The 27,284-nt window shown below is 42.3% G+C and overlaps 2 protein-coding genes and 1 pseudogene across 2 annotated transcripts in view; 1 reads left to right on the top strand and 2 right to left on the bottom strand.

Annotated features, from left to right (window-relative positions):
* Window positions 1-2,941: 2,941 nt before the first annotated feature.
* Window positions 2,942-19,156, top strand: LOC131222608 (COMPASS-like H3K4 histone methylase component WDR5B). The gene is made up of 3 exons (XM_058217747.1): window positions 2,942-3,864; window positions 4,532-4,853; window positions 18,816-19,156. Exons 1-2 carry the CDS (start codon window positions 3,208-3,210, stop codon window positions 4,820-4,822), a joined length of 948 nt encoding a protein of 315 aa, XP_058073730.1. The 5' UTR covers window positions 2,942-3,207; the 3' UTR covers window positions 4,823-4,853; window positions 18,816-19,156.
* Window positions 19,143-21,819, bottom strand: LOC131222609 (G-type lectin S-receptor-like serine/threonine-protein kinase LECRK3; annotated as a pseudogene).
* Window positions 21,820-24,559: 2,740 nt separating this feature from the next.
* The window catches only part of LOC131223984 (uncharacterized), a 30,473-nt gene continuing 27,748 nt past the window's right edge, over window positions 24,560-27,284 (bottom strand). Inside the window, 1 exon segment of the mRNA XM_058219576.1 lies at window positions 24,560-24,826. Within this exon segment, the coding sequence (XP_058075559.1) occupies window positions 24,560-24,826 (267 nt within the window).

A 27,284-nucleotide genomic window follows, 5' to 3' on the forward strand; every position in this document is an offset into this window, starting at 1 on the left:
GATCAGAGGATATTGGGACTAAGGAACCATAGCCGTGCATCTGCCTACGCTACCCCACGAGCAGACCTAACCTGCAACCCCGTCCTAACTCGCTTGTCTGGTCCAACCTGCTTTTGAGCTGGATCTGACCACCTAGAGGGTGGGCTTGGGCAAGAAAATAAGGCCCGTTTAAGTAAATGGGTTTGGGGCAGGTTGAACCCCGTTTCGCTTGACCTGCCTATAGAGATTATTAATGGGCTGGCGAGATAGCCTGATTCGACCTGGAACCAAAGGGAAATATTTGTATAGAGTTTTAATTCTTGGAATCCAAAACAAAATGTTAGTATATTAAGCATTTGCCTTCTGGATTCACTCGTTAGGATTTCTGGCTTGGGTTGGGTGGTGCCTGACCCAAATGGGTTGGTTTGTGCTTGAGTTCAATGAAGTTCAAGTGGGTTGGTTTGGATCCTTGGTTAGTTACGCCATGGGTTGGGCTTGGATCAGAATTTTTGGCCTAACCATGATCTGACCTGAACCCAACCATACTCATTGCGTCAAGTTTTGCTGGGTAGTTCATCGATGGACCAGACCCTCCTGGCCTGCCCAAGTCCTTATCTTAAGAGCTGGGTTGGCTGGATCCGTGTTGATATCACGTGAACTGCGCCCCAACATACTCTGGCCCCGACCATTTTCCACCTTACAAGTAAGGTGCTTAGAAATAAAAACAATGGTGCTCTTGCAGAGTGTGATGGTTGATACGTAGGTGCTAGGAAACTGTTAACGTGCCATGCATTAACTCAAATAAATGGTCCAAACCGTCCAAATGGCAATCCCCACTCTAGATGGATAAGAAACTATAATTTGCACTACTTTGGTCAATTTACCTAGTCGATTGGTAAACAGGCAAGGGTCTTTAACTAATCAAAGATTAAGATTGTTCATCAGATCTGATTTTTGGACAACGACCTATGTAAAGTAGCTCAAACCTGGACTGTTTACTTTGATTAAATGTATGCTGCGTACACAATCTTAAATTGCCTGTGTAGCAACTATTCCCCTCTTGCATACAGGTAAGTCAAATTAAACTGTCCAAATTATAGTATTGTAAACCCAAAACTGCTTATTTTGATAATCTGATCATCAGATTGGTGGACTGTTATTGGAAGGTTAAAAATGTAGTATATCCATGGTCCCAAATTCAACAAAAAAGTGTCCACAAATCAGAGGCTCCGATTATTCAACCAATCTAATTTTGGCACTGGGACTTGGCGTCACTTGGTGGCAGTCTAATCCCACAATCTAATTTTAAGTATGCCACGTAAATTCTGAGTGCCTGTGTACATGTCATGTTAGGCGAGTGTATATATATATACCCTTTGAAATTCTATGGCCCAATTTTCAGTCTGATCCAAAACTGTAGTGGGCCATAACAAAGAGAAATGCAAATCAAAGGAGAAAACTGTTTCCTTTTACCATGGCCAACCAGAGTTTTGCATTAGGCTGAAAGTTGGGCTTTTGAGGTTTCAAGGAACGCTGCATTATATGGACCCTTCGGATTATGTGCCTAAGACATGTGTGCAAAGGTTTGCATGGGTGCTGCCTAAGACGTGTGCAAAGGTGTGCATGGGTACTTCCGTAAGGTGTGCAAGTAAGCATTCCTCTCTCTCTCTCTCTCTCTCTCTCTCTCTCTCTCTCTCTCTCTCTCTCTCTCTCTCTCTATATATATATATATATATATATATAGGTCGACCTTATGGGAAACTTCCCACGAGGTCGTGTTGTATGGGCCCCACCAGGCCCCACCGTGGTGTGTGTCGGACATCAACACGCATTTGATGGGTCCCCTTTAGGCTATGGGTTACCTCAAAAATCAATTGTATAGGAGGTGGACCGTACCATATAGAGAACTATTTGAAGACATGCCTAAAACATATAAAAGCACTTGGTGGGGCCCACTTGAGTTTTGGATGCGGCTGAAACTTGGTCTGACCCCTCTTCTAAGTGGGACATACATAATGAATGGGCTGGATTTGTGAACCACACTCGGTGGGCCCAATAAATGATTATGAATGTTTTAATTGGAGGGTAATCCATCCCAACTATTATATGTGGAGTGGCCCACCCAAGTCATGGATTGAATTGATTTTTAAGCCCATGGCCACCATGGAATGGTGCATCTGAGTGATGGGGTAGATGTTCGACACACATCTCGGAGCGGCCTAGACAACTCGACCTCATGGGAAGTTCCCATGAGGTTGAGCTGTGTGGCCCCAATGAATCTCGACCTCATGAAAAGGTACTATGTGGTCGAGCGCATAGTACCATATATATATATATATATATATATATATATATATATATATATATATATATATATATATATATATATATATATATATATATTCTCGGTTATGTGAGTTTTAACATGGGTTGAGTGATTGATGTGGTGTGTGTGGGTGTGAGTGTTTGTGTATTACAAAAAAATAAAAAAAAAATAAAAAAATTCAAAGCTCTTTTGCAATTAGGTGTGGGAGCCTACCGGGTTCCTTTCTCTAGTGTGGGGAAACGACTTACCACAAGTGAAATCTAACCTGTGCATAACCTATAAAGCATAACCTATTTTATAGCTTTGATCCTAAAATCAGGTTGATTCAACTCGGGGAGGCTATTCTATAAAATCACACCTGAAAGCTTTTAAATTAACGTGGTATGGTCAGACCTGAGTTTTGGAATACTGTTATTTCTTGACAATTGTGTAACCTTATAAAAGGCACATCAAATGAATGGATTGCATTTCATGTCAACATTCAACAGCACTGTAGGCCCTAAAAACTAATGGAGGCAGTCCCACCCAAAGTTTCTATTTTTGTTTTTTTATTATCTAAAGGGGGTGGCCTAACCTTATTTCTGGATGGTTCTGATTTCTGGCTTCCAAGGGGAACATGAGGCAGCTTATCTGATGGATGGGGTGGATCTCATGAAAATTCCACTCCCGTGGCTCTTGGTGCACGAGTTACGCGAGCACGGCTCCGTATATCCGTTCATCATACTCCTCAAATTTCTCCCCTCAAATGTCTGGCAATTGAGGATAGACACTTCTCCTTCGCTCTGTCCCTCTCTCTCAGCTCTCCTTGAGCTGAAGATAGAAGAAGAAAAGAAAGAGAGAGGAGAAGTCAATTAAAGCCCAATTACCTCTGGCGCCCGCATATACATCGAAACTCTGGTGTAATGTCGAGCGGGAACCAGCCCCCTCCCTCACCACCATTCCGTCCGTACCGCATGGTCCGCACCCTAACGGGTCACTCCCAAGCCATCTCATGCGTCAAATACTCCAACGATGGGAAGCTCCTCGCATCAGCCTCCCTCGACAAGACCATGATCGTGTGGGAATCCCCGACGCTGGCCCTACTTTCCCTTCTCCATGGCCACTCCGAAGGCGTCTCCGACCTGGCTTGGTCCTCTGACTCTCACTACATCTGCTCCGCATCCGACGATCGCACCCTCCGCATCTGGGATGCCGGTGCCGGGGAATGCGTCAAGACCCTTCGCGGCCACTCCGGCTTCGTCTTCTGCGTCAACTTCAACAATCAATCCAACCTCATCGTCTCTGGCTCCTTTGACGAGACTCTCCGCGTCTGGGACGTCAAGACCGGCCGCTGCATCCACGTCATGATGGGCCACACCGACCCTGTCACGTCTGTCAACTTCATCCGCGATGGGTCCATCATCGTGTCGGGGAGCCATGACGGGACGTGCAGGATCTGGGATGCTGAGAAGGGGACGTGCTTGAAGACACTTATCGACAGCAAGACCCCAGCAGTGTCCTTTGCCAAGTTCTCGCCCAATGGGAAGTTCATACTCGTCGCCACCCTTGACGACACCCTTGTATGCTTTCTAGCCTCTCTTGATTCCTTGATTCAGTTGTTCAATTACTGAATTTATGGATGTAGAAGAACAAATGCATATCTAATTTTCTACTAGGTTTGTAGGAGTAGGTTGCTTTGTTGCATGTGGGGCCCATTTCTGGTGATCCGGATTGTTTATATGGTTGGATACACCTGAAATGCCCCCCATCAGATGAGGCTGACTGCCCATTTTGAGCCCTGTTAGATGTGGAGCATTGATTTTGATCATCCAATTTCATCAGATGGCTAGGATAATTCGATGAAGGGGTTGTTAGGACATGGGCCGACCCCATGATAGGCCCTCTAGATCAACACCTTCAATTGCCGAAAGGTGGGATTCACCTGTACCATTCCGTAGTCGAATTGAGAAACTGCTGTTTCTATATCATCATATAACATGTCACATGAACTTGTACGGAGCTGATTTCATTCCCTACTTTCATGGGGAATTCGGAAGGAATGATCTTGTTGGCTTTGGATTGTGCTATTCACACTTCATTTTCTCTGCATTGTTATCTCGGAACGAGTGAATGACTTTTGAGCTATCTATTCTCAAACCCATGTGCATACTTCTAATCTAACAAACTTCTTATTTCTCATTTTGAGTGCTTTATCTACAATGCTGTCTCTACTTTACCATGTTGCAGAGGCTTTGGAACTACTCAACGGGGAAGTCTATGAAAAGTTACACTGGCCATGTTAATAGAGTATACTGCATAACATCCACGTTCTTGTTGACCAATGGCAAGTACATCGTAAGTGGGTCAGAGGATCATTGTGTCTACATATGGGATCTCCAAGGGAAAAATATGGTTCAGAAATTGGAAGGCCACACCGACACTGTTATCTCTGTCTCCTGCCACCCTGTTGAGAACAAGATTGCTTCCGCAGGCCTAGCTAAGGATCCAACAGTGAGGATTTGGGTTCAAGATCCGTGAAAAAGGCACTTTGATAAGATAATTTATATGGGTTAGTTCTGTCTGTTGAACTTGTTGTAAACTTTGAGCCTCTTATGGGAATTAATTCCATTAAGTAGATATTGCTTCCTGGTTTATACTCAATAATCACATTTTGATCTTTCTTTCTTTAGCGATTTATTTTCTGGACAAGATTTTCTTGTGATTGTGTTGGCTTGAAATGTTGTGTTAGTTCTTTTTGCATTTATATCAAATCAAGGGCATTGGCCGCATTACAAAAGTAGAAGATCTAAGAGAGGGAAAATAAATGTAGTGATCCAGGAAATATCCAACGCATACTATATAATTATAAATTAAAAGGGAATCATTGCGAAAGATCCATGTGCGCACCTAAGTAAGATGCTTCGGTGCAATAATCAGGAAGTTGTCCCATCATCCACATTGATTTCATGAAGGGAGTTGCTGTTGAAATGAGGTCTTTCACAAGTGAGATATCCTTGGGAGACTCTATTTTGGGTTACATAAAGAGATGGTTAGACTTAAAATGAGAGAAATTTAATATCAGCCTATCCAGGAAATCCGTTTCCTGCGTTGGGTAGATATATAGAGACTATCGAAGTCAGTCTTTCATGGTGTTAGATGGTCTGCGAGAAATTAAATTGTGAGGGTCCACAATGTGGGCCTTTTTTTGCTCATGTTAATTCACAGAAATATTGTTATATGGATGATTTTCTAGAGGTCCCATTCTTCTGGGGTATCTTTTTGGGAGCTTTTGTTATTCCCCATCTGTAATGATCACTCAACTTTAGATAGTGGAGTTCTTCACCTATTGGCATGGTTTCATGTCTTATCCAGTAAGAATGGTCAGATTTTCCAGGGAACGTGTTCTTGTCATGGTCATGCTACTTTGCTACACCACAGGTATGCTCTTGCGACTAGACCATTTGAACCTCAGGACATGTCACTTACATGCTTACAAATGAAACCCAAACAATAAACTATTGGCAAGGGCTAAGAAGCCCTACTAATTGTCATTCGCATGGGCTTTAACATTGCCATTTGCATGAATTGCAATATGTAATAGTTATACTGATGACACGAATGTATGTATCATGTGCTTGAAGGATGTTGAATCATTGGGCCATCTATTCATTAATTGCAGTTCTGTTCATTCTGTGTGGATGAGGATTGTTAGTTTGTTTTGGGTTGTTTGGAATATGCATCGAATGGTTGGCTGATTGTTGGATTGGGTTTACTCCTCTAAAGGATGTGGACTCCTGAGAGAGATGAGATGATTTCTCAGTATTATTCCCACCTAGGGGATCAGGAGGTAGTAGACACCAACTTCTGTAGAGACCCTGGTGATGATGAATTCGATGAGTTGGTTAGCCTAGTGGAGTGACTGTGTAGCCCGAGTCGGATGGTTGAGGTGAGTGACAAGAGGGTTTCGAGGGCAGATAGCTTGGTCCGACTTTTGTTGATGTCGTTCTACTCATCTATCTCTATCAAATCTTTGGTATGGGAACTGGGGGCCGACTGCTCTATTCTGGAAGTATATAGCTCTGCCAAGGGTTTTGGCATTTGGGTGGCTTGTCAGGCAGATAAGGTGCTCACATTGACCATTTGAGGAATAGACAAATGGTTATCCCTGATGTTTGTATCTTTTGCCTGAGGATGTGGAGTTGGTGTACCATCTGTTCATCCACTGCAACTTTTCTTATATTGTTTGGTGGAGATTTTTTGGTCTCTTCAAGGTTGGATGGGTGAGGCCTAGATCGATTGGTAACTTTTTTCCTTTTCTTTCTCTTTTCTTTTCTTCTTCTTCTTCTTCTTCTTCTTCCCCGAGATTTGACATGAGGGCTGTAGTGAGCCAAAAAGGAAGGTTACTGGAGGATTGCGCTGCTTGTTGGATGATGGTGATTTGGTACAACCAATAGCTGAACATGTTGTGATAAATTGAAACTCCTGGTTGAGGTGTTTTTGAAAGCAAATGGTAGGTGGTAAGTTGGGCAAAGTCTTCTAATCACTCACCCTCCTCATCATATCATTGAAGTGTTATACCAACTAATTGGGGTCGGCTACATGAATCCTGTTGATGATGAAAAGTATGGCTTTTGAGGATTGATAAGCTGCGAAGGAACTTTCTTTGGCAAGGCAGAAGTGAGCAGAGCAAGTTTCATCTCCTTGATTGGAAGGAGGTGTGCAAACCCTTCAAAGAAGGCGAAGCTGGAATTAGCAACTCGGAGGAAATCACTTCTGCCATGTTGGGAAAGTGGGTTTGGTGGTTCCGGGTGGAGGAAAATCAACTCTGACACATGGTCATTGCTGGAAAATATGGTGTGGTTAATTCGGACAGATGGATCAAGAACTCCTCCCTCAATAGGTCTTCCTTCTGCTGGAGATACGTCACTCGTATGGTGGGTAAAGTTCTTCCTGAGAATGGGATGTCAGTTGGCAGTGGAGTCAGGGTGAGTTTTTGGGACGACGTTTGGATAAGTGATTCTTCTCTTAGATCCCAATTTCCTTGGATTGCGAGATTGTGCCCTAATCAATCTGTTTCGATTGCTGATTGCCTCTTCCCTCAAGACAATGGGGGTGGTTTGGCATCCTCCCTACCGTGATCTTCTATCCGAAGATGAGGCCAAGGAGATGACGAAGTTGCTTTCTGCTTGAAAGCTTTCATCCCAACCCGTCAGTTCTGGACTCTCCATATTGGCCTCGAGATAAATTGGGTGGATTCTTGATGTGCTCTTTTCTCAACATCATTCAGGAGTCGAGTTCTGGTTCCAGTTGTTTTTTCACAGGCACATTTGGCGGTACCAAGCCTTTGCTTGGTTGCGGGAAGAAACAGGATCTTAACTGCTGATAATCTCTGAAAGAGAGGGTTCGTGCTGCCTAATGTCTGTCTTATGTGCAAAAAAGAGGAGGAATCTGTGGTGCATCTGTTTCTTAGCTGCCCATATGCGCTGGGAATTTGGGACTCCCCTCTTTTCCGCCCTTTGCTTGGCACACTGGGAGGCCAGCCGGTAACAATAGAAGAGATGGTGTCTTGCCTTGCTCGCCGTGCTTGGGGGTTTTTGGACTGAATGGAATGGTAGATGTTTCAGGTACATTAGTAATACTCAGGGTGCCACAGTCAGAAACGTATTTTCTTTTCTTAGGGATTGGGATTTGTAAAGCTTTGTTTTCTTCTGCTGCCTGTTTTTGTTCTTTTTGGAGCCTTTGCTCCCTTTAATAAATTCTTCATCTCTCAAAAAGGGAAAAAAAGTATGACAAAAGTTTTATGCCAGCTGCCAACCTGACGCAACCCTCCTTTATCTGCGCTTGGGACCATCAATGAGAACACAATACTCCCATAGGTGCTATGAAATCGACTATTGCATACTTGATTACAGTCGAGCGGTATCTATGGTCATGATTACAATCAACAAGTCTTTAAGCGCATTTGATGCAACGGGTCTCTAGGGGTATTGACAGCAGTTTGGAAGAGGTGCCTGATGCTTTGTTGTTATTTGCCACTCAATGCTTTTATTGTGTTTCTGCTTCTGTTTGTTCATAATAAATTTCTATTAGCTCTCAAATAAAAGAAAAAAAGGTTGTCTTTTTGGATCTGTATTGTGGTGACCTTGTGGCGTTATTGAAGGAACTTAACAATCGGAGTATTGGGAATAAAGTGGAAGTGAACGAGGTTAAAAGAAAAAAAAAAGGATAAAAGGGAAGCGATGGATCAGGTTACCTACTGACTTTGGGGTAGAGTCACTTCTTGGGCTGTGTTATGCAAAGAATCTGTTGCTACAAGGAGAAGTAACCATATGCATGGCTGTGTGGAGGTTTTGGAAGTGGTCTGCTTCACCAAGGGTTGTGCTAAAAGCCTCAAATTTGATGGTTGTTCGATGGGCAATCTGGTTCAGCAGGAGTGGGTGTATAGTTGAGACAGTGGGAGTGGTGATAAGGCTGGCGATATTGTTGGAAACCAGACGACTCAGCCAATCAGATTCCATTTAAGTGGGAAACAAAATGAGTCATGTGCTGAGTCATACTCTGAATAGACCAAGTCAGAATGATTCCGACTGCAGTCAGGATGAGTTGTCACGACATCAATATCAACATCACTCCAGAGACACTCTGAAACAGGCATTTAAAACCATGCACATGACTCATCAGAAATTGAGGTTGGAGCACTAATGACAGGGCTGAAAGAGATGCTAATAATCCATGAGCAGGCTGTAGAGATAGAAGGGGACAACTGTAATGTTATTTATTGGTCAATTTCTATGGCAGTTAGCCACATACTTGGGGAGATCAGCAAATTGGATAGAGGAAATAAGGTTGGTTTGCTCTGGATGTTTTGCATCCTTTTCTCTTCTTGGGAGGGAACTTCAAACTGATTCTAATGCAGGACATGAAATTCAAGTATGATGTGCAAGATTTCAGGCTTTAGATCATACTAGTTCAGAAACAATTACACAAAATTCCACATCTCACACAAAAGTTCAAACACTCAATCAAGGGGAATCTTATGCGGGTCCAGGCCTACACATGTTAGGGCCGGACCAATCAAAATTATAAACCAAACAAGAATCAAAAGAGGGTAAATTCATCCACACAAGCACAAAAATAATTTCCCCAATCCAAGAGATTTAGAAATTTCAATTCGGGAAACCCTAAGGTTGAAGAAAGGGTATAAAATTGGGATTTGAGTAATTTAGGGTTAGATTTAGGGATTTTGGGTGAAAGAGGAGTGAAAGAGAGGAGAGAGACGAACCAGAGAAGTACCGCACGTGTGGACAATATCAATGGCCCAGACGCACGTGCGTGTGATCCCGGCCGCACGTGTGTGGGGCCCACTATTTAGAAAAAAGCCACCTTGGCCCTAGTCGGCCAGAGATGGACTCCAAAACCTCCAAATCTCAGCTCGATCCGATACACGGTTTGTGCGTGGTGCTTCGCCGAAGTTTCAGCCCTCCTACAGTGCCAGATTCTAAAAATCTGCTGTAGAGAGAAAAATGGCTGCAACAGAGGATGAATTTGAAGCGTAGATGATTGTAGGAGAAGAGAAATATGGATGGAATAAGGTGGGGGCGAATTAGGATAGGTGTGGCTTCGCACCACGGTAGTCAGCCCTTCGAGGAAGGGAGGGTTTCGTACTCAATTGAATCTCCACAACTCAGAAATTTAGAGGAGCAGAAAAACGCAACAATTTTATTAATCTTCATTGAATTTAAAAAGACTACAAGGGGTGTCTATTTATAATAAAACCTTATACTCAAAACTTGCGCTATGTGCGCAACTTATTACTTGGCGACGAAGTAATAAAAAATAACAACTAATCAAAATAATCTAAACCGTCCATGATATTCCTAATAACAATAATAAACAAAACCCAAAGTACTAGATTAATTAGAATAGTGGGCCACGATCATGAGAACCCATGGTGGGATTCAGATGACTATCGGGTCCATTTTAACGAACCAAAACGCAGCCCTCTAACTAGGAGGCCCTCCTTGGACATTGTCATCAATCCAGATCGGTGGTGGGGCCCTCCTCCTTGTGTACGTGCGTAGGGGGGCGTGCATGTGCGCGAGATGTCCCCATAAATTCTCCCCAGCTGTGAAGGTTTCACCACTGGTGAAACGAAACTCCTGGACCGCTCCGAGATGTAAGGATCAAGTCTTTGAAGTTTCTCCTCAGCGTGCTACGTACTGTCTAAAGCTGGGCATGACTTCCACTTGACCAAGAACTTCTGAAACCCACTGTCCGACGTGGATATTATCTGATGGTCCAAAATATCCTATCTCCTCTCTGGGTGTGAGAAGGGTAGGTATGAGAGGTAGAGGCTGGGAAGATGGGTCGGGAGGGGGCCATGGATTAAGGGAAAGGTTTGGGGAATAAGGATGGTTAGGTGACAAACTGGATAATGTATCAGTGTTCCCCTGAAATGCAACTAGATCCTCCACATTGAATATGAAACTAATTCCCATGTAAGGTGGAAGATCTACTACATACGCATTGAGACCGTTTAGTTTTATAATTTTGAATGGTCCAGCACTACACGCATGTAATTTACAAACGACTCTCTAAGGGTACCACTCTGGCCTGATGCGGACCATCACAGAGTCCCTTACATTGAATTCCTTGAAACGTTTATGTTGGTCTGTAGAAAGTGTGTAATATGCATTACTAGTCATGATCTTCTGCTTGATTTCTTGATGCCATGAATGAATGTGATGCGCAAAAGACTCTGCAGACTCTGACGGCCTATGTGACAGTGACATAGGGATAAGATCAATAGGTTTCCTAGGTTTATAACCAATAACGACTTCAAAAGGACTTAGACCTGTGGACCTATTGACAGAACTATTAAACGCAAACTCAGCTATAGGTGATACGGTGTCCCATGTCCTGGTGTGCTGTATATCCCTCATAGGGAGAAACTCATCCACTACCGGAATGACCTCAGTGGATAACTTTACACTAGCCTCTGGTGTACTCTCTCTAGCCACAAGGCTGTACATGTCGTACTATTCAAAAAGGTGGTCCATGTCTGCCAACCATTCTTGAAAAACTTTAGGGTCCAAGTGGCCATCAAAAGCGGAGGCATCTACTCTAACTCCTTTAAGAAGTTGCGCATAGGGGTCATAGTGGTCTTGATGTACCTCACGGGGTGGGTGCACGGGTGCGCACCCATAACCGATTTCTTGGCCACCTCTATTCCTTGATCTAACCTCCTGACCACCTGCCTGAGATTGGGCATCTTCCTCAATGATGGGGTTTGCCCTGACAGAGGTCTTTAGTTGGGTAATGCACACATCAAGCTGTTCAAAGCGTTGGTCCATACGTTGTTCCAAGCGCCTACCCAAAGACTCAAACTGTTGGGTCAACTTGTTCATTGATTCTTGCAATTGATCCATGTTTAGTGTAGGGTGCAAGCCAAAACTACGACCCGTACGTGTGAGCATACAACTACTAACTTAATCGAAGGACTTTCTACTACGACTATATGTGCCTAGATAGGACTAAATGCTCCTATAAGACTATATGTTAAAAACGACACCATACTACTCAATTTCCAACAACCTATCTGTCTAAAAAATCTGTCAACAGAAAATCCAATAAAGAGATGCGGATTTTCTGATAGTAGAAAATTCAGCAGCCTATATCAGAAATTATGGACCTCTAAACAACTCTATATGATGTTACTTAATCCATAATGGACACAAATAAATTAAACCCTAAACATGCAATGCATTTCTCTACAAGAACCCTAAGCTCTGATACTAAATTTGATGCAGGACTTGAAATTCAAGTATGATGTGCAAGATTTCAGGCTTTAGATTATATTAGTTCAGAAACAATTACACAATTCCACATCCCACACAAAAGTTCAAACACTCAATCAAGGGGAATCTTATGCGGGTTTAGGCCTAAATATGCTAGGACCGGATCAATTAAAATTATAGACCAAACAAGAATTAAAGGAGGGTAAATTCATCCACATGCACAGAAATAATTCCCCCAATCCAAGGAATTTAGAAATTTCAATTCGGGGAACCCTAAGGTTGAAGAAAGGGCATAAAATTGGGGATTTGAGTAATTTAGGGTTCGATTTAGGGATTTTGGGTGAAAGAGGAGTGAAAGAGAGGATAGAGACGAACCAGAGAAGTACCGCACGTGTGGACAATATCAATGGCCTAGACGCACGTGCGTGTGATTCCGTCTGCACGTGTGTGGGGCCCACTATTCAGAAAAAAAGCCACCTTAGCCCTAGTCGGCCAGGGATGGACTCCAAAACCTCCAAATCTCAGCTCGATCCGATGCACGTAATGTTGTCGAATAACATATGCGATCGCACAATCGCATATGCACACACCTACCCATGTGGTAAAATTGTTTTCATTATCATTATATATATATATATATATATATATATATATATATATATATATATATATATATATATATATATATATATATATATATCGCATTTTTAAAAAATTAAAAAAAAATCAGAAAAAATCAGAAAAAATCAAAATAAATTATTATGTCATTGGCCCTTGAAATACATTTAATTTAAGTAAAATAAAACCAATTACATTTACATTTACAATTTTACATAATGAATTAAATATTAAGTGAAGTCATCATCATTCATCAACAATTCTACTACATTCTACAATATAGTTAACTTCTTAACAATTAACATTTAACAAATATGAAATATCAATATTCAACATTCAACACTACATGATATACATCAATAATCAACATTAACACACTTAGTCAACATTAAACAAAATTAAGAAGTTATTTATTTATTATTTATCTAATCAGTAATTATATACATTGATCTAGTAGCCATTGTGGCATATCACCACCAGGTCCACCACCACTACCATCATCATCATCATCATTCAAGTTATCTCCTTCTGCCACATACACTTCTTATTCTTCCGTTTCTTCATCATCTGTACGTATTAATAATTTATCAATATCCAATGGTGGATGATCTTTAGCTTGATCATCATTATCATCATCTCCTTCTTCAATCTCCTCAATCTCATCAACGGGTTGACGGGTACTACTCGCCCCCCGGTTCCTCCCGTCCTTCGCCTTCGAGTGGTACTACCTTCACCAGGTGTCGATCTGTATGCGGCATCTTCAACTTGTGCCCATGTCAGCTCCTCCCCAACAAATACCGGGTCCTCCATCTCTACGAGCCACTCGTTATCTCCATCTAACTCATCTAAGCAGATAGGGTTAAAGAAACTGGACTTTTCTTTCCTAGTTTGGAATTGTTCTCGCAATTTTTGATTGTATTGAACGAAAACCAAGTCGTTGAGCTTTTTTGGTTCAAGGCGATTCCTTTTCTTAGTATTAATCTGCAAGAAAGTAAGCGCATTTGGCATTAGCTATTTAGGTAATTAATTTAGCTTAGGCCATTACAAAATTAAAGTTTACAAACAATTACTAAACAATCTAAACTTACCGCCTCGAACGTGCTCCAATTGCTCTCGCAACTACTGGCTAAACACGTGAGTCCAAGAATCTTCATAGCCAGCTTCTTTAGAGCTGGATCCTTCCTGTTCGGGTCCACTCCATAGGCAGCCCATCAGTCAGCTGAGAAAAACAGTTTAAGTAGGTTAGAGACACTTTGTAGAAAAACTATTTGTAAGAGTAAACAGTACACTAACATTCATAGAAGTACTTACTGAGTAATTTCATTGTCCGATGCCTTATTACGATATCCTTTGAGAATATTCCTTCATTTTTTGTGTAGAAGTCCAGCAAAGTTGAGATCTTGTCCCGTTCTCCTCTATCTGGAATCATTTTTTCCAAGACATTAATAAATTCAACCATATGCATAGTTAGTGTTTCTGCTGGATCAGAAGAAGCGAATAAACAGGATGGGTTAAGGATGTAAGCAGCCGAATACAATAAGGATGACATTTGGCTGCCCCATCTTCTATCTATAATATCTAAAATTGGCTTGTAATTACAGTCTCTATAGTTAAAATAGTCAATGATCTTATTTTTTACTCTCTCCATCGCATTATATATGTAGCCCATTGCAGGCTTCTCATCCCCATCCACCAATCACAACACAGTGACTAAGGGCTCGGATGATTTTAACACCTTTATCACTTGAGTTCAAAAACTTTGAGAAAGAATTGCATGTTGAACCCGTTTCCTTTCAGCCTTCTTTGACCAAGGCCCACTTGTAAAATCGGCCGACACTACAAAGCTTCTAAGTTCTGATTTCTTTTCATTTAGCCTTTTTAGTGTTAAAAAGGCTGTAGCGAAATGAGTGATTACTGGAGGTAGCAAGTTACCCCTAATGTGTTTTCTCATTCAACTGAGAAGAAGGGTGTGTTTGTACATAAAGACCGTGATTCTTCTAGCCCTTGCAATCACATTTATAAATAATCTACTTATATCTTCTAACATAAGATCAATACAATGGGCCGCACAGGGGATTCAAAATAAATGTCGCCTCTTCTCCATAAGAAGACGACCAACCATTACATACGAGGCTGCGTTATCTGTAATTGCTTGTACAACATATTCCTCACCAATTTCTTCAACTACATTATCTAGTAAGTTAAACAAATATTCTCCTGTGTGTGAATGACCCGATGCACCCACTGACTTAAAGAACATTGTCTTAGCTGGACTATTTACCAAAAAGTTAATGAGAGACCGATCAAATCAATCGGTCCATCCATCGGCCATTAGTGAACAACCATATGTTTTCCACGATTCTTTATATTCAGTTATGAAGGATTGTGTATATTCAACTTCAGTTTTTAGGCATGTCTCTCTCATTTCATGATATGAAGGAGGTTTAAGCCCAGGTCCAAATTGACCTATAACCTCAACCATTACTTTGAAGCTTCTCGATTTAACGGCGTTGAAAGCAATGTCGGTTTGGTAAAATCACTTAGCAATATATTGAATTGTGGTTTTCCTATCTTTTTGTTTATACCGGTTCTCTAAAGTTGTTTGAGCCGGCCATTTCCCTTTACCCCTTTGGTCGATCACATCCTCGGGGTGTGGTCTATACCATCTATCCATGGGCCCTTGACCTCGGGCTCTTTTCGATTGTTGTACTTGTGGTCTAGACCGGCCTGTCAAAGTAAGGGGAGTGGGACTAGCTCCATCTATATTAACTACATTTATATCTTTATATGCATCTTGTTCCAGCTATTCTTCCTGACGTAGGGCACTATCGCATTTCTTTCTTGATTGTTTTTCCATATACTCTACAATCTCCCTTCGGATTTCTGGAGTAATTTTGTCGCATGCTTTTGCATTTGACTCCGGTAAATGTGCAAGGTGTTGCTTGTGCTTTGCAATGCCACCGGAACTCACATACCCACATAACTCACATACTATGTGAGTCTTTTCCGTAGCACTACTGTAGTGCCCATACTTCCAACCCAGGTCATTCGACTTGGGTTTCAAAGAGGAAGATTGGGAAGAAGACATTATGATGGTGGTGTGTGTATTATTGATTGCTAGTAGCCTAGTACTAAAAAGTAACTACTAACTAGAAACTAGAAAGTAAACTAAAGCAAACTAAGAGACTAAGAAGTAAGATCTAAGAGAGTAAGAGTAAAGAGACTAAAGAGATGTGACTTGGGAGAGAGAGAGAGAGAGAGAGAGAGAGAGAGAGAGAGAGAGAGAGAGAGTTACACACTTTACACTACTAGTAGTAGTCTAGTAGAGGGAGAGAGAGAGTTGAGTTACACTTGTAGGGAGAGAGAGAGAGAGAGAGAGAGAGAGAGAGAGATTTACACACAAACAAAATTAAAATTATAAATCTAAAAGAGGTTCCAACTTCCAAATTCTTGTTTAAGTTGTCTTCTCTTCACCTTTGCCCCTTGACTTGAGTATTGATCTTGAATTCTTGTTGTACTTGTAAGTTGTAAGTTGTAAGTTGTAACTTGTAAGTTGTAAAAGTTGTAACTTGTAAGTTGTAACAAAGTAACAATTAACAAACAAACTAAAAAAAAAAATGATAGAAGTTGTTAGAACTTAGAAAACTTAGAACTTTGATATTATGAAACTCTAAGTGAAAATGAGATAGAAAAAGAGATAGAAAGAGATTGATGTATGTTCTCTTGATTGAACTAGAAAGTAGAAAGAGAGTTCAATCAATTCAATGGATGGAGATTGGAGAGCTTGGTTGTAGACTTGTACTTGGTAGTCTTGTAGATGTAGATCATATAGTAAATTAGTAATGTCTCTTGAAGAGTCTTGACTCTTAAATCTTCTTGATTCTTGAATGTGGATGTATGTACCCTTCTTTAATTGAAACTTCAATTTCAATCTTGATTCTTGATTCTTGAAAGTTGAAAGAAAAGAAATATGGAAAGTGCTTAGAAATATGTAAGAGAGCAAAATAGAGAATAGACAGAGAGAGTTTGAGCTTTTTTTGCATGTCGGAGTGCTTAGAATCCATTTTTATAGAGAAAAAATCCGGATAAAAAAAGGGGGTAAAAAAACGGTCAGAAATATGACCGTTGGACACTATGCGATCGCATATGCTGTATGTAATCTCATACATCGCATATGCTGGCACATATGGTATATGCGATCGCATACGTGCAGTGATCGCATATGCCACTGCCGCATATATGATCCCACCACCATTATGCGCATATGCGAATGTGCGATCGCACATGACAACATTGGATGCACGGTTTGTGCATGGTGCTCCGCCGAAGTTTCAGCCCTCCTGTAGGGCGAGATTCTGAAAATCTGCTGTAGAGAGAAACGACTGCAATAGAGGATGAATTTGAAGCATACATGATTGTGAGAGGAGAAATATGGATGGAATAAGGTGGGGACGAATTAGGATAGGTGTGGCTTCGCACCACGGTAGTCAGCCCTTCGACGAAGGGAGGGTTTCGCACCCAATTGAATCTCCACAACTCAGAAATTTAGAGGAGCAAAAAAACGCAGCAATTTTATTAATCTTCGTTGAATTTAAACAGATTACAAGGGGTGTCTATTTATAATAAAACCCTATACTCCAAAACTCGCACCATGTGCGCAACTTATTACTTGACGATGAAGTTATAAAAAATAACAACTAATCAAAACAATCTGAACTGTCCATGATATTCCTAATAACAATAATAAGTAAAACCTAAAGTACTAGATTAATTAGAATAGTTGACCATGATCATGAGAACCCATGGTGGGATTCACATGACTATCGGGTCCATTCCAACAAATCAAAACGCAGCCCTTTAACTAGAAGGCCCTCCCTGGATGTCGTCATCAATCCAGATCGATGGTGGGGCCCTACTCCTTGCGTACGTGCGTAGGGGGGCGTGCATGTGCGCGAGATGTCCCCATCAGATTCCTTAGATTGGGAATGTGTTAGTAGGCCTTTCCTTCTTTTTGGGGGCTCCACGTCATTGTTGCAGTCATTGCAGTCCTCTGTAATGAAATTCATATCATCAATCAAAAGAGGTGTCTCCATATTTACAATCTATGGGCACCTTGCCTTGGTTGAGCTATGCAAGCGGGGTTCTTTTGAGGAGGTTTGCTAAGCCCACAAGCATACAAAATATTTCGTGTACACGCCACCATCTGTGCCCGTAGCATAGGGGCATGAGATCCAGTCTTTCCATGACATAGGTTTCACCATCAATATCTCCTGTCCAGAAATCAGGCTGGGGCTCTTGTCAGGTTCTCCACAATTTTAGAAATAGTAGGATGTTTTAAAAAATGTTGCCCAAAGTTTTTTCACCCTTTGATTTCCTCTAGGCCAACTGTTCACCTGATCAGCATGGTTTTCTTGCCAGAGCATCAGAACAACTGTGTCCCATATGATGGATGGCTTGAATGTTGTGCTCATGTGCCACTATGGGATGCCCTGTACGTATGTGGGCAAAACAATTCCCTTTTTTTGTTACTTCCTTTCTCCCACTACCCTTTTGCTCTATGAACTAAGAAATGGTTACCGAGTTCAACGGATATATTATGTCAATTATGATGCTACACATTTTTTTAATTTGATTTGATGCACATGGGTGGGAGAAGACTGATGATGATGATGATATGATGCGCGAAGTTGGGCCTGAAGAAATTTTAGCCTTCGCGACAATAGGGTTCCATTTCTTCTCCTTTTGTCTTTTCTTCTGGGTAGAACTTCAGAAGAGAATCCCTTAAAATGCTCTCCAACTTGAGCAGTCACCGTGAATGTTTAGATTTGCAAATTCAATGCTGCAATGGTTCTTTCCCAGCTGTTACCTCACATTGGCATTCCAGTTTTGATTAATGAACAACATGGATGGGTTCTTATGCAAGATAAATGGTCCTTGTCATGAATCTGTTGATACACACATCCTCATTTGGTATATTATAAGAATATTCTTTTTCCCATGAGTGCGGCTTTTGAAGTCTCTGAGTATGGTGTATGATCTAGCAAAATTTCTCCTTAATTCTTTTTTACTTTTTGAATTCTCCATCTCAATTCTTGCTGTATTTTACATCATTGCAGAAGCAGTGAAATTGAGAATACTATGGAAGTTCTTATCAATTAGCATCGGTCATGTCGACAGAGCGTATGGCATATCATCTACTTCTGCAGAACATCATCATCATACTGGGGGAGGGTTAATTGTGTCTACTTAAAGATATTCGATGTTCTGCCACCCAGTAAGACGAAAATTGCTTCTGGCTGGCTTCGATGACAATACAACTTAGAAATTTTTTGATGAAACATTTCATGTTGTTCCTCAGAATTCATGTAAAATTTGAGCCTTTTCTCTTAGGATTTGCAATTCCATTATACATAAGCTCCTGATTTATGCTCAACTTCTATATAATCTCAATTCCTTATTCATTTGCATTTGACATGTTCTTACATTTCTGCTAGCTTAAAACATATATAACATAGAAAACTAGCCTAGCATGAAATCAGGCAAGATTGTAACTGCAACTATGTGATGCAGGTGCACATGAGAAAGTAACAAACACATTAAGATCATATCATAAAATGCTTATGCAGTGACCAGAGGTGGGACGCCTACATCGAATGTCCCTTCTAACATTTGTCTCACCCTCTTCATGGATGGTCTAAGACCTGGGTCTGGGTCCACACACCACAATCCCACCATGGCCATCCTTTCAAACCTTTTGAAGTCGCTCAAGACCTCTTCCTCCTCCACCAACCTCCGCAGTTCTCCAGCCTTCATACTGCTTAGGACCCAGTCTGTTATATATAAATCTGCATCCTCAGACTCTTCTTCGACCCTGTCCAGATCGATGTGCCTCCTGCAACGAATGATCTCAAGCAACATGACACCAAAGCTATAAACATCCACCTTCATTGTTACAGGCAAATTCTTGAGCCACTCAGGTGCCATGTACCCCATTGTCCCTCTGACATTGGTGCTGGTCCGAGTTTGATCTTTCATCAGAAGTTTTGCCAAGCCGAAGTCTGCAATCTTGGCCGTGCAATTTGTGTCGAGCAGCACGTTCTGTGGTTTTATATCGCAGTGGATGATCTGGGTCTCACACTCCTCATGCAAGTATGACAGGCCTCTAGTGATCCCAAGAGCTATTTCGGCCCTTTGACCCCAGCTCGGCTTTTCTTCCCTTCTGAAAAGGAAGTCAGATAGAGAGCCACCCTTCATCAATTCATAAACCAAAAGTCTGTGACTATTCTCATTGCAGAACCCCAGCAGTCGGACCAGATTCTTGTGATGGGTCCGACCGATTACCCTCAACTCGGTCTTGAATTCTTTCTCACCCTCTTCTATCACCTTCTCTAGCTGCTTCACGGCTACCTCTATCTGTTCGCCCTCTGACCATAGGATACCACTGTAAACGGTTCCAAAAGCCCCATGGCCGAGCTTTCTTGTGAACCCATCTGTCGCTTCTTTCAACTCCTTGTATGTATATGCCCGCAGGTTTATTTCACTGGAAGTGGGTTCCCTTGTCTTGGGACTGCGAGCAACATAAAAGTAGAGGGCGAGCACTGCAAACAATACCGCCAGAATACTGCTCGGTACAAGCCCAGTTACAAGACTCTGAGAGTACCTGGACTTCCTTCTTTCATCGTTGGGTAAAGCTGTGACATTCCTGGTCGCGACTTTTATGAAAGCAATTCCTCCGTTGGCATTAGGTCCCACTTTACCATTCAGCAGAGGCTCTCTCTTCTTCATACATATCCCATTTAGCAGGACTGCAGCAATGCAGAAACAGTCCTCAATGACAGCCTTTTTGCAGCTCTCTTCGTCCGAGGGTGTTATTCGGGCAAGATCTACATACCCACTAGTAGGGAAATCGGCATCGTTCATCTGATATACCATCGATGTATTCACTTCGCAATTCTGCTGCAGCGGAGTTTTTGCGTAGCATCCTTTCCACGGGTGGTTCAAATCTAATGGAGTGTACCCTTCTATGCATCGACAGCTCGGTTCCTGCTTGTCATCCAAAACGCAGTAGCCATACTCCCCACAAAGAGCTTTTGGATTGCAAGGATCACTAACCGCAGTCCACACCACTGACCATGTCCCATTAACTTTTCAGTAAGCATATTGCTTGAAATTACCCTTGTCATCGATCATAGCCCTGTGGTAGTAATCTCCAATAGGTTCGGGTGGATGTATATTACCCGTTACATTGTGGGTGATGTCTGTCTTATTGATGATTATATACATGAGTGCGCTGCTCTCGTTAAAAATGAAACTCCGGTCTGGTCCTAATTCATAGGCTTCGGCTGTCCACCAGTAACCTGTCTCAGCGTATCGGGCTGCGGACATAACGAGATTGCCGTCATCTTGCATCTTCAACATATATCTTCCTGTTGAGTAGTAGGTTCCATTGTCATTGGAGAAAAGCTCTTGGTTCATGTTTAGAACTTGACCTGGCAATACGGTGTCGGTTGGGGAATCGAAGCTTTGCCATATGACCACAGAACCTGAGTTCCTTAGTACAAAATTGCCATTGTCTTGCATGGACGCTGAATTCGCACTGGTCTTGTTGTAGATATGGAAGTCACCATTGCCTTGTGGATCTTTGATAACAAGCCAACCGCTGCGGGTTAGCTCAAGGGTGGATCCTTCTCTGACTGGAGTGTCCCGATTCGCAGACCAAACAAGGGTTTTTGCTGGAATTTTGTGAAACCAAATCCCAAGGAGGAAGCGGCCTCCAAGGACACGATAGAACCCAAATGCGAAGTCACCAGAAGGAGAGAGCCATGAGGCCGAAGTGTTTCCAGCAGAGAGGATGGAGCCCAAGGTTATGTTTGTAGCTTGAGTTTGAGCAACAGAGAAATGAAAAGAAGAAGAAAGTAGTTGGAGTAGGAAGCAAAGGAGTAGAATAATAGCCATTGATCACAGCAGCAGTGCAAGAAGTTCAATGGATTTAAAAAAAGGAAGGGAAGGGAAGTGTCATTGGTCTTGCCATTTATAAAAAAGAGAATATGGAACCAGAGCCAAAAAACAGAAAAGAAAATAAAATACACGGTTAGTTTTATGGATTGCTAAAACGTATTATTTAAGGAGAGGAGAATTATTTTAAACTAGGAGTAATTAAGAAATGTGGAGGTGAACTCATGGACAGTAAACCAAAACGTTATACTGATTTAATTGTCCAAATAGCTGATTGGTGGACATCTTAGGATGGTTCAAATGAGCACGGCCAATTTCGTTGCCAATCAAAGGTTAGGATTTCTCATATTATGATTTTCGGACAATGACATTTCCGACACCCTTTTCAATAGGAGAAATGCGTGAGGTTAGTAGAGATACGAATCCATTGCATTCGTCCAGCTACCAGGTGGGCCTGAATCTCACATTTTTGCCAGCGTTCCCTAGCTGAGACCAGGAAGCTCTTGTTAATTTAAAAGTGAAAACATTTGGGTAAAAATCTTCATTTCTCCATGGCTACTTTTCAGCGATATGTTTTTTTTTTAAGGGTGTGGAGGTGGACTTAAGTCTTACTCAGACATTACATTACTTGCAAAAGTAGTCGGATAAGTAGGGCCATTTGGGACACGCATTTTAATTTGGAAGTGGGAGGGTTACTATTCTTACGTGGACAAGACTTATAAAAGTCCTCTGATAAGTAGGGTCATTCTGATAAGTAGGGCCATTTGGGACACGCATTTTAATTTGGAAGAGGGAGGGTTACTATCTTACGCGGACAGCGGACAAGACTTATAATAGTCCTCGGATAAGTAGGGCCATCTGGGACACGCATTTTAATTTGGAAGAGGGAGGTTTACTATTCTTACGCGGACAAGACTTATAAAAGTCCTCTGATAAGTAGGGCCATTTAGGGGTTATTTGATTTGGAAAACAACCAAGAAAACAAGACAACCATCCAAAAAAGAAAAAAAGAAAAAAAGAAAAAAAAAACTGTTTAAATATTTTGCCTAAAATTTTGATTGTCCAACTTTTATGGTGGAGCTCACATAATGCGCGGACTGGATACCCTATTTGAACATTTCAGCTGCAATTGCATGTGTTGCTTGTGTCTTCTGATTGCATGTATTCAGCTTTAGAGGATTGAGATTCCTCCGCTGGTATGCATTTTCATCTAGACGGTCTATTTTCCAAAGGATACAAGGTAGGACTATCCTAACTTTTGATCGGCATATTCAAGAGGCATGAACGATTCTTCTCACCGTGAAGTACTTGCATCAACACGGCTCGTCTTAAAGTGGAGATAAGACATTTCCTCCATTATTTTCCGCGACATAGGGGGCAAAGTATGGTGGACCCTACATTTCTCAATCCATGACCGAAGAGAAAAGATTCATTCAATCTGGTGGACCCCTCTATGTGTCACATTCCATGACCAGAGATGAAGCACTGGAGTCGTCCCATGCCGATTTAGTGGATTCATGACTGTGGGGCCAACCATGATGTATGTGTTTTATATCCATCGCTGTCCATCCATTTTACTTGATCATTTTATGGCATTAGCCCAAAATGAAGCAGATACAAATCTCAGGTGAACCACACCACAGACAATAGTGGTGATTGAACGCCCACCATTAAAAACTTCTTGAGGGCCACAAAAGTTTTGGATCAAGCTGATATTTGTTTTTTCCTCTGTCCAGGTCTACGTGACATTATCAATAGGTTGGATGTCAAATAAACATTAGGGTAGGCCCACCATGTTTGTCAATGTGTATCCACTCTGTACATGAGGTCTGCTACTTGATGCGGAAGCGGATTGGCCGGTGACCTGGTCACCAGCCATATCCATGGTGACCAAACTGTTGGTACCACGATGATGTATGTGTTTCATCCACGCCATCCATCCTATTGGCCAGCTCATTTCAGGTTAAGATCTAAAAAAATGAAGTAGATCCAACGCTAGAGTAGGCCACACCACAGGAAGCGATGCCTACTGTTGAAGCCTTCCCAGGCTCCACCTTGATGTTTATTTATCATCCAATGAACAGGTCTGGCAGAGATGGATGAAGTGAAAACACTAATATCAGCTTGATCCAAAACTTGTGGCCGGGAAGAATTTTTAGTGGTGGGCGTTTAATCCCCATTGTTTCCTGTGGTGTGGTCCACTTGATCTTTGAATTTGCTTCATTTTTGGGCTCATACCTTAAAATGAGATGAAAAAATGGAAGGACAGCATGGATGAAACACATACATAATAGTGGGCTCCACGGAGTTTTGTCACCAGGGATGTGGCTGGTGGTCACCAGGCAATCCACTTCCCCTTGATGCTAGGCCCTCGGGCCAGCTACATAGACAACTTGGGTGGGCCACACCATTTTACAATGCAGTGTGTTGATGTAGAAATTTGGTTCACCCTTTTTGCCGAATTGTTGGACCTTCGAACACTTGCACACAAAGAAAACAAAGGAGACCCTGGTTACAGCAGGGGACCCTCCGATGCTAAAGTCAGGCTAAGAATCTGGGTCCAGTAGCGTGGATAGGCTTTTGGGTGAGATTTTATGTACCTCTTAGTGTTGATATGTCTCCTATTTATGGTGTAGATGGGTCATTATTGGGGTTAGAAACGGTTCTCGATCACGGGCACAATTCCTGCATATGTTTCTCAATCGTTACGCGGAATTTGTGGGGGTGATAAGTGTCGAAGTGGTCAGCCCTAAAGTCATGTGAGGGACAGTTGAGGTCGAGCCCTTGACCATTAGGCTTGACCTCCATGGTCGGCTCAATGTGGACTTTTGAGGTGATCGGCGTTAGTTGGCTGAGCAATTCCTTAGCCTATTCGTGCTTGGGCATGGGGGACGGGTTCATCTCCTCAGCGAGATTCATCGTTCTGGATGACCATTCCCTTGATCTTGTCGAACTGGTTGGTTTTCTTGCCGTCTGTCGAGGCTGAGTCCTCGATTAGCTGGGCAGATTGTACAAATCCGAGCATCCCTCGGGGACCAGACATGCTCGGTACAAGCTCGAACACATATGGTGTCATGGCTTCAGCTCGGGAGTTCGACGCTTGTTTCTCTTCAAATAGATCTAAGATGAGATTGTTCAGAAGCTCCTTGATCATGATCAGTCTTGATTCTACCTGTCAACCTTAGGCTAGGAAGCGCATGTTCAAGAGTTCGAGCTGACCTCATAAGTGGTCATACCATTTTTGTCACGCCCCGAACTCGGAAACCGAGCTCACAAAATTTCCTATCGCTGAATTCAGCGCTGACAGCTTCCGTAGTACCCTATTCTCGGCTCCCAGCGCCCATTCACCAGGTTCCGATCCTGTGATGCTACGAGGAGGATTTTCAACATCAGTTTGATTAGTAATAAGCATAACCAAAGGCATAATAAAAAACAACAACCAAAAACTCTATCACATTTTCACTATGATAAAAAACTTTACAAGTACAATGAGCATAAAGGGAAATATAATGACGATGGACAAAAAGCTCCAAGATGATCTACTATGTGCTCCTGCCTCAGCGCTGCTGCGGTCCAACGTCACCTGCACGCAATGGTCGTGCATAAGCTTATATAAAGCTTAGAGGGTGGTGAGAGTGTGTGCACAAGGTAGTAATACAGTTATGCAGTATCAGAGTAATGTGGAATATGCTGATGAATCCATGGATACCATTAGTTGTACCAAGGCTATGCGATGCAAGGCATGAATGATGTCGGCCGTACCAAGGCCATACGATGCGGGCATGAATGATGTCGGCCGTACCAAGGTCATACGATGTGAGATGCAACTCAAGAATATGAATCCTCATCTAAGTCCACATTCCAATACAGCTCAACTCTGGAATATCACCGAGGTCGAGTACACTCCAAACCAGATTGCTGCCCCATCACGTGCAATAAGGCGAGTGGAAGAGACCTCACTATCCGCCTGCCAATATCAGGCTCGGCTCGTCGATAGTGGACCCATTCCTCGAGCTGGTCAAACTCAGCCTAGCTTTACCCCATTCTCTCGAGCGGGTAAGGCCGCACCTCCTTCCAACCGACCACAACATAGTGGAAAGCACGACCTTCTGGTAATTAGCACTTGACGCTCGTGCACCCACTCGGTTTAAACGTTGGAGCAACCTCTTGATACCATAAGGGTTTATGGACTTTCACCCAGGGATATCTATAGCACCCCATGTAGAACAAAATTTTCAGTATCCAATCCTGCCAACCACGATACGCCTGTGGTGGCTACGGCCTTGATGTCACTAGGGCGTACAATAACTATGTCACGTAATGCAAGATGCATGAATCACGCAATCCAGTCATACAACAAACATGTGCGTATCGTGCGCTCATGTAGGGCAACTCCGCCTATCAGGGAGCCCATAAACAATCTGCAGATGATCAATCACTCATCTCATCACAAGCATGCAGATGATGCATATGAACATGTATCATGATGCTATGTTGTTACATAATCGATAATTGAAATCGGTAATCGGAATCGGTCAATCACATACGGCGAATGGGGCCCACTTATTTGGGTTAACCCACGAAGAGATTGGGCCTAATAAGGCCTAAGAGAAGGTCACAATGAGGACATCTAACCATCATTGCCCATCAATGTGGACATCTAACCAACATTGCTCCCACGACATGACCGCCAAAAACATTATCACGTACATCATGGTGGAATCTCAATCAAATGGGCCGAATCAATGGGCCGCATCGAATTGGGCCGAATCGATGGGCTGAATCAAGTGGCCGAGTCAAATGGGCCGAATTGAATGGGCCGAATCAATTAGGCTAAATATATATCAAAATCGGGCCCACCCCTATGCATTTTTTGAGATCCGACCTATTCATAAGTTAGCATAGAGATACATGAAGTGAAAACAAATATCAATTTAGTTGGAAACTACTGTGGTTCATAGGAGTTTGAACGGTGGATGTCACGGTCCACTATTTAAATGGTAGGGCCCACTTGAACTTTAGATCAGACTCACCCATTTTTCCATGCTGTAAAATGACCTAAAAAATGGTTGGACGGCATGGATACAACACATGCATCATGGTGGGCCCCACCGTCCAAACAATGGATGGTGTAGATAAAGCACATACATCATCGGGGCCCACACCACAGGGACGGAGCACATACATATGGAGTGGGTCCCACCGTCAGATGGACGACATGGGATACAAAATATACATCAAAGGTGGGCTTGCGGGCTGCTGACGTCAAGAGAGTAGCTGTATAGCTGCAGCACGTGCAACCTTGCTGCTAAAAAGAGAGGTGGGTCCCACGGACCCCACCATCATGTGTGTGTGTGTGTGTGTGTGTGTGTATGTATGTTACATGCAGCATTGCTGCCTTTAAAAGGGAGAGGTGGGTCCCACGTAGGGCCCACCACGACATGTAATATAATATATATATATATATATATATATATATATATATATATATATATATATATATATATAATATTAAAAGCTAGCTGCTGCACATGCAGCTTTTCTGCATTAAAGGTAGAGGTGGGTCCCATGTAGGGCCCACCCTCATTAGATAATGCATGGTATTATATAATATTATAATATAATATATA

The sequence above is a fragment of the Magnolia sinica genome, chromosome 13 (assembly GCF_029962835.1).
Source record: "Magnolia sinica isolate HGM2019 chromosome 13, MsV1, whole genome shotgun sequence".
NCBI lineage: Eukaryota > Viridiplantae > Streptophyta > Magnoliopsida > Magnoliales > Magnoliaceae > Magnolia > Magnolia sinica.

Excerpts from the sequence above, each read along its gene's own strand:
- LOC131222608 (XM_058217747.1), top strand. The coding sequence starts at position 3,208 with ATGTCGAGCGGGAACCAGCCCCCTCCCTCACCACCATTCCGTCCGTAC. Across the intron at positions 3,865-4,531 it reads CCACCCTTGACGACACCCTT|AGGCTTTGGAACTACTCAAC; the intron begins GTATGCTTTCTA and ends ACCATGTTGCAG.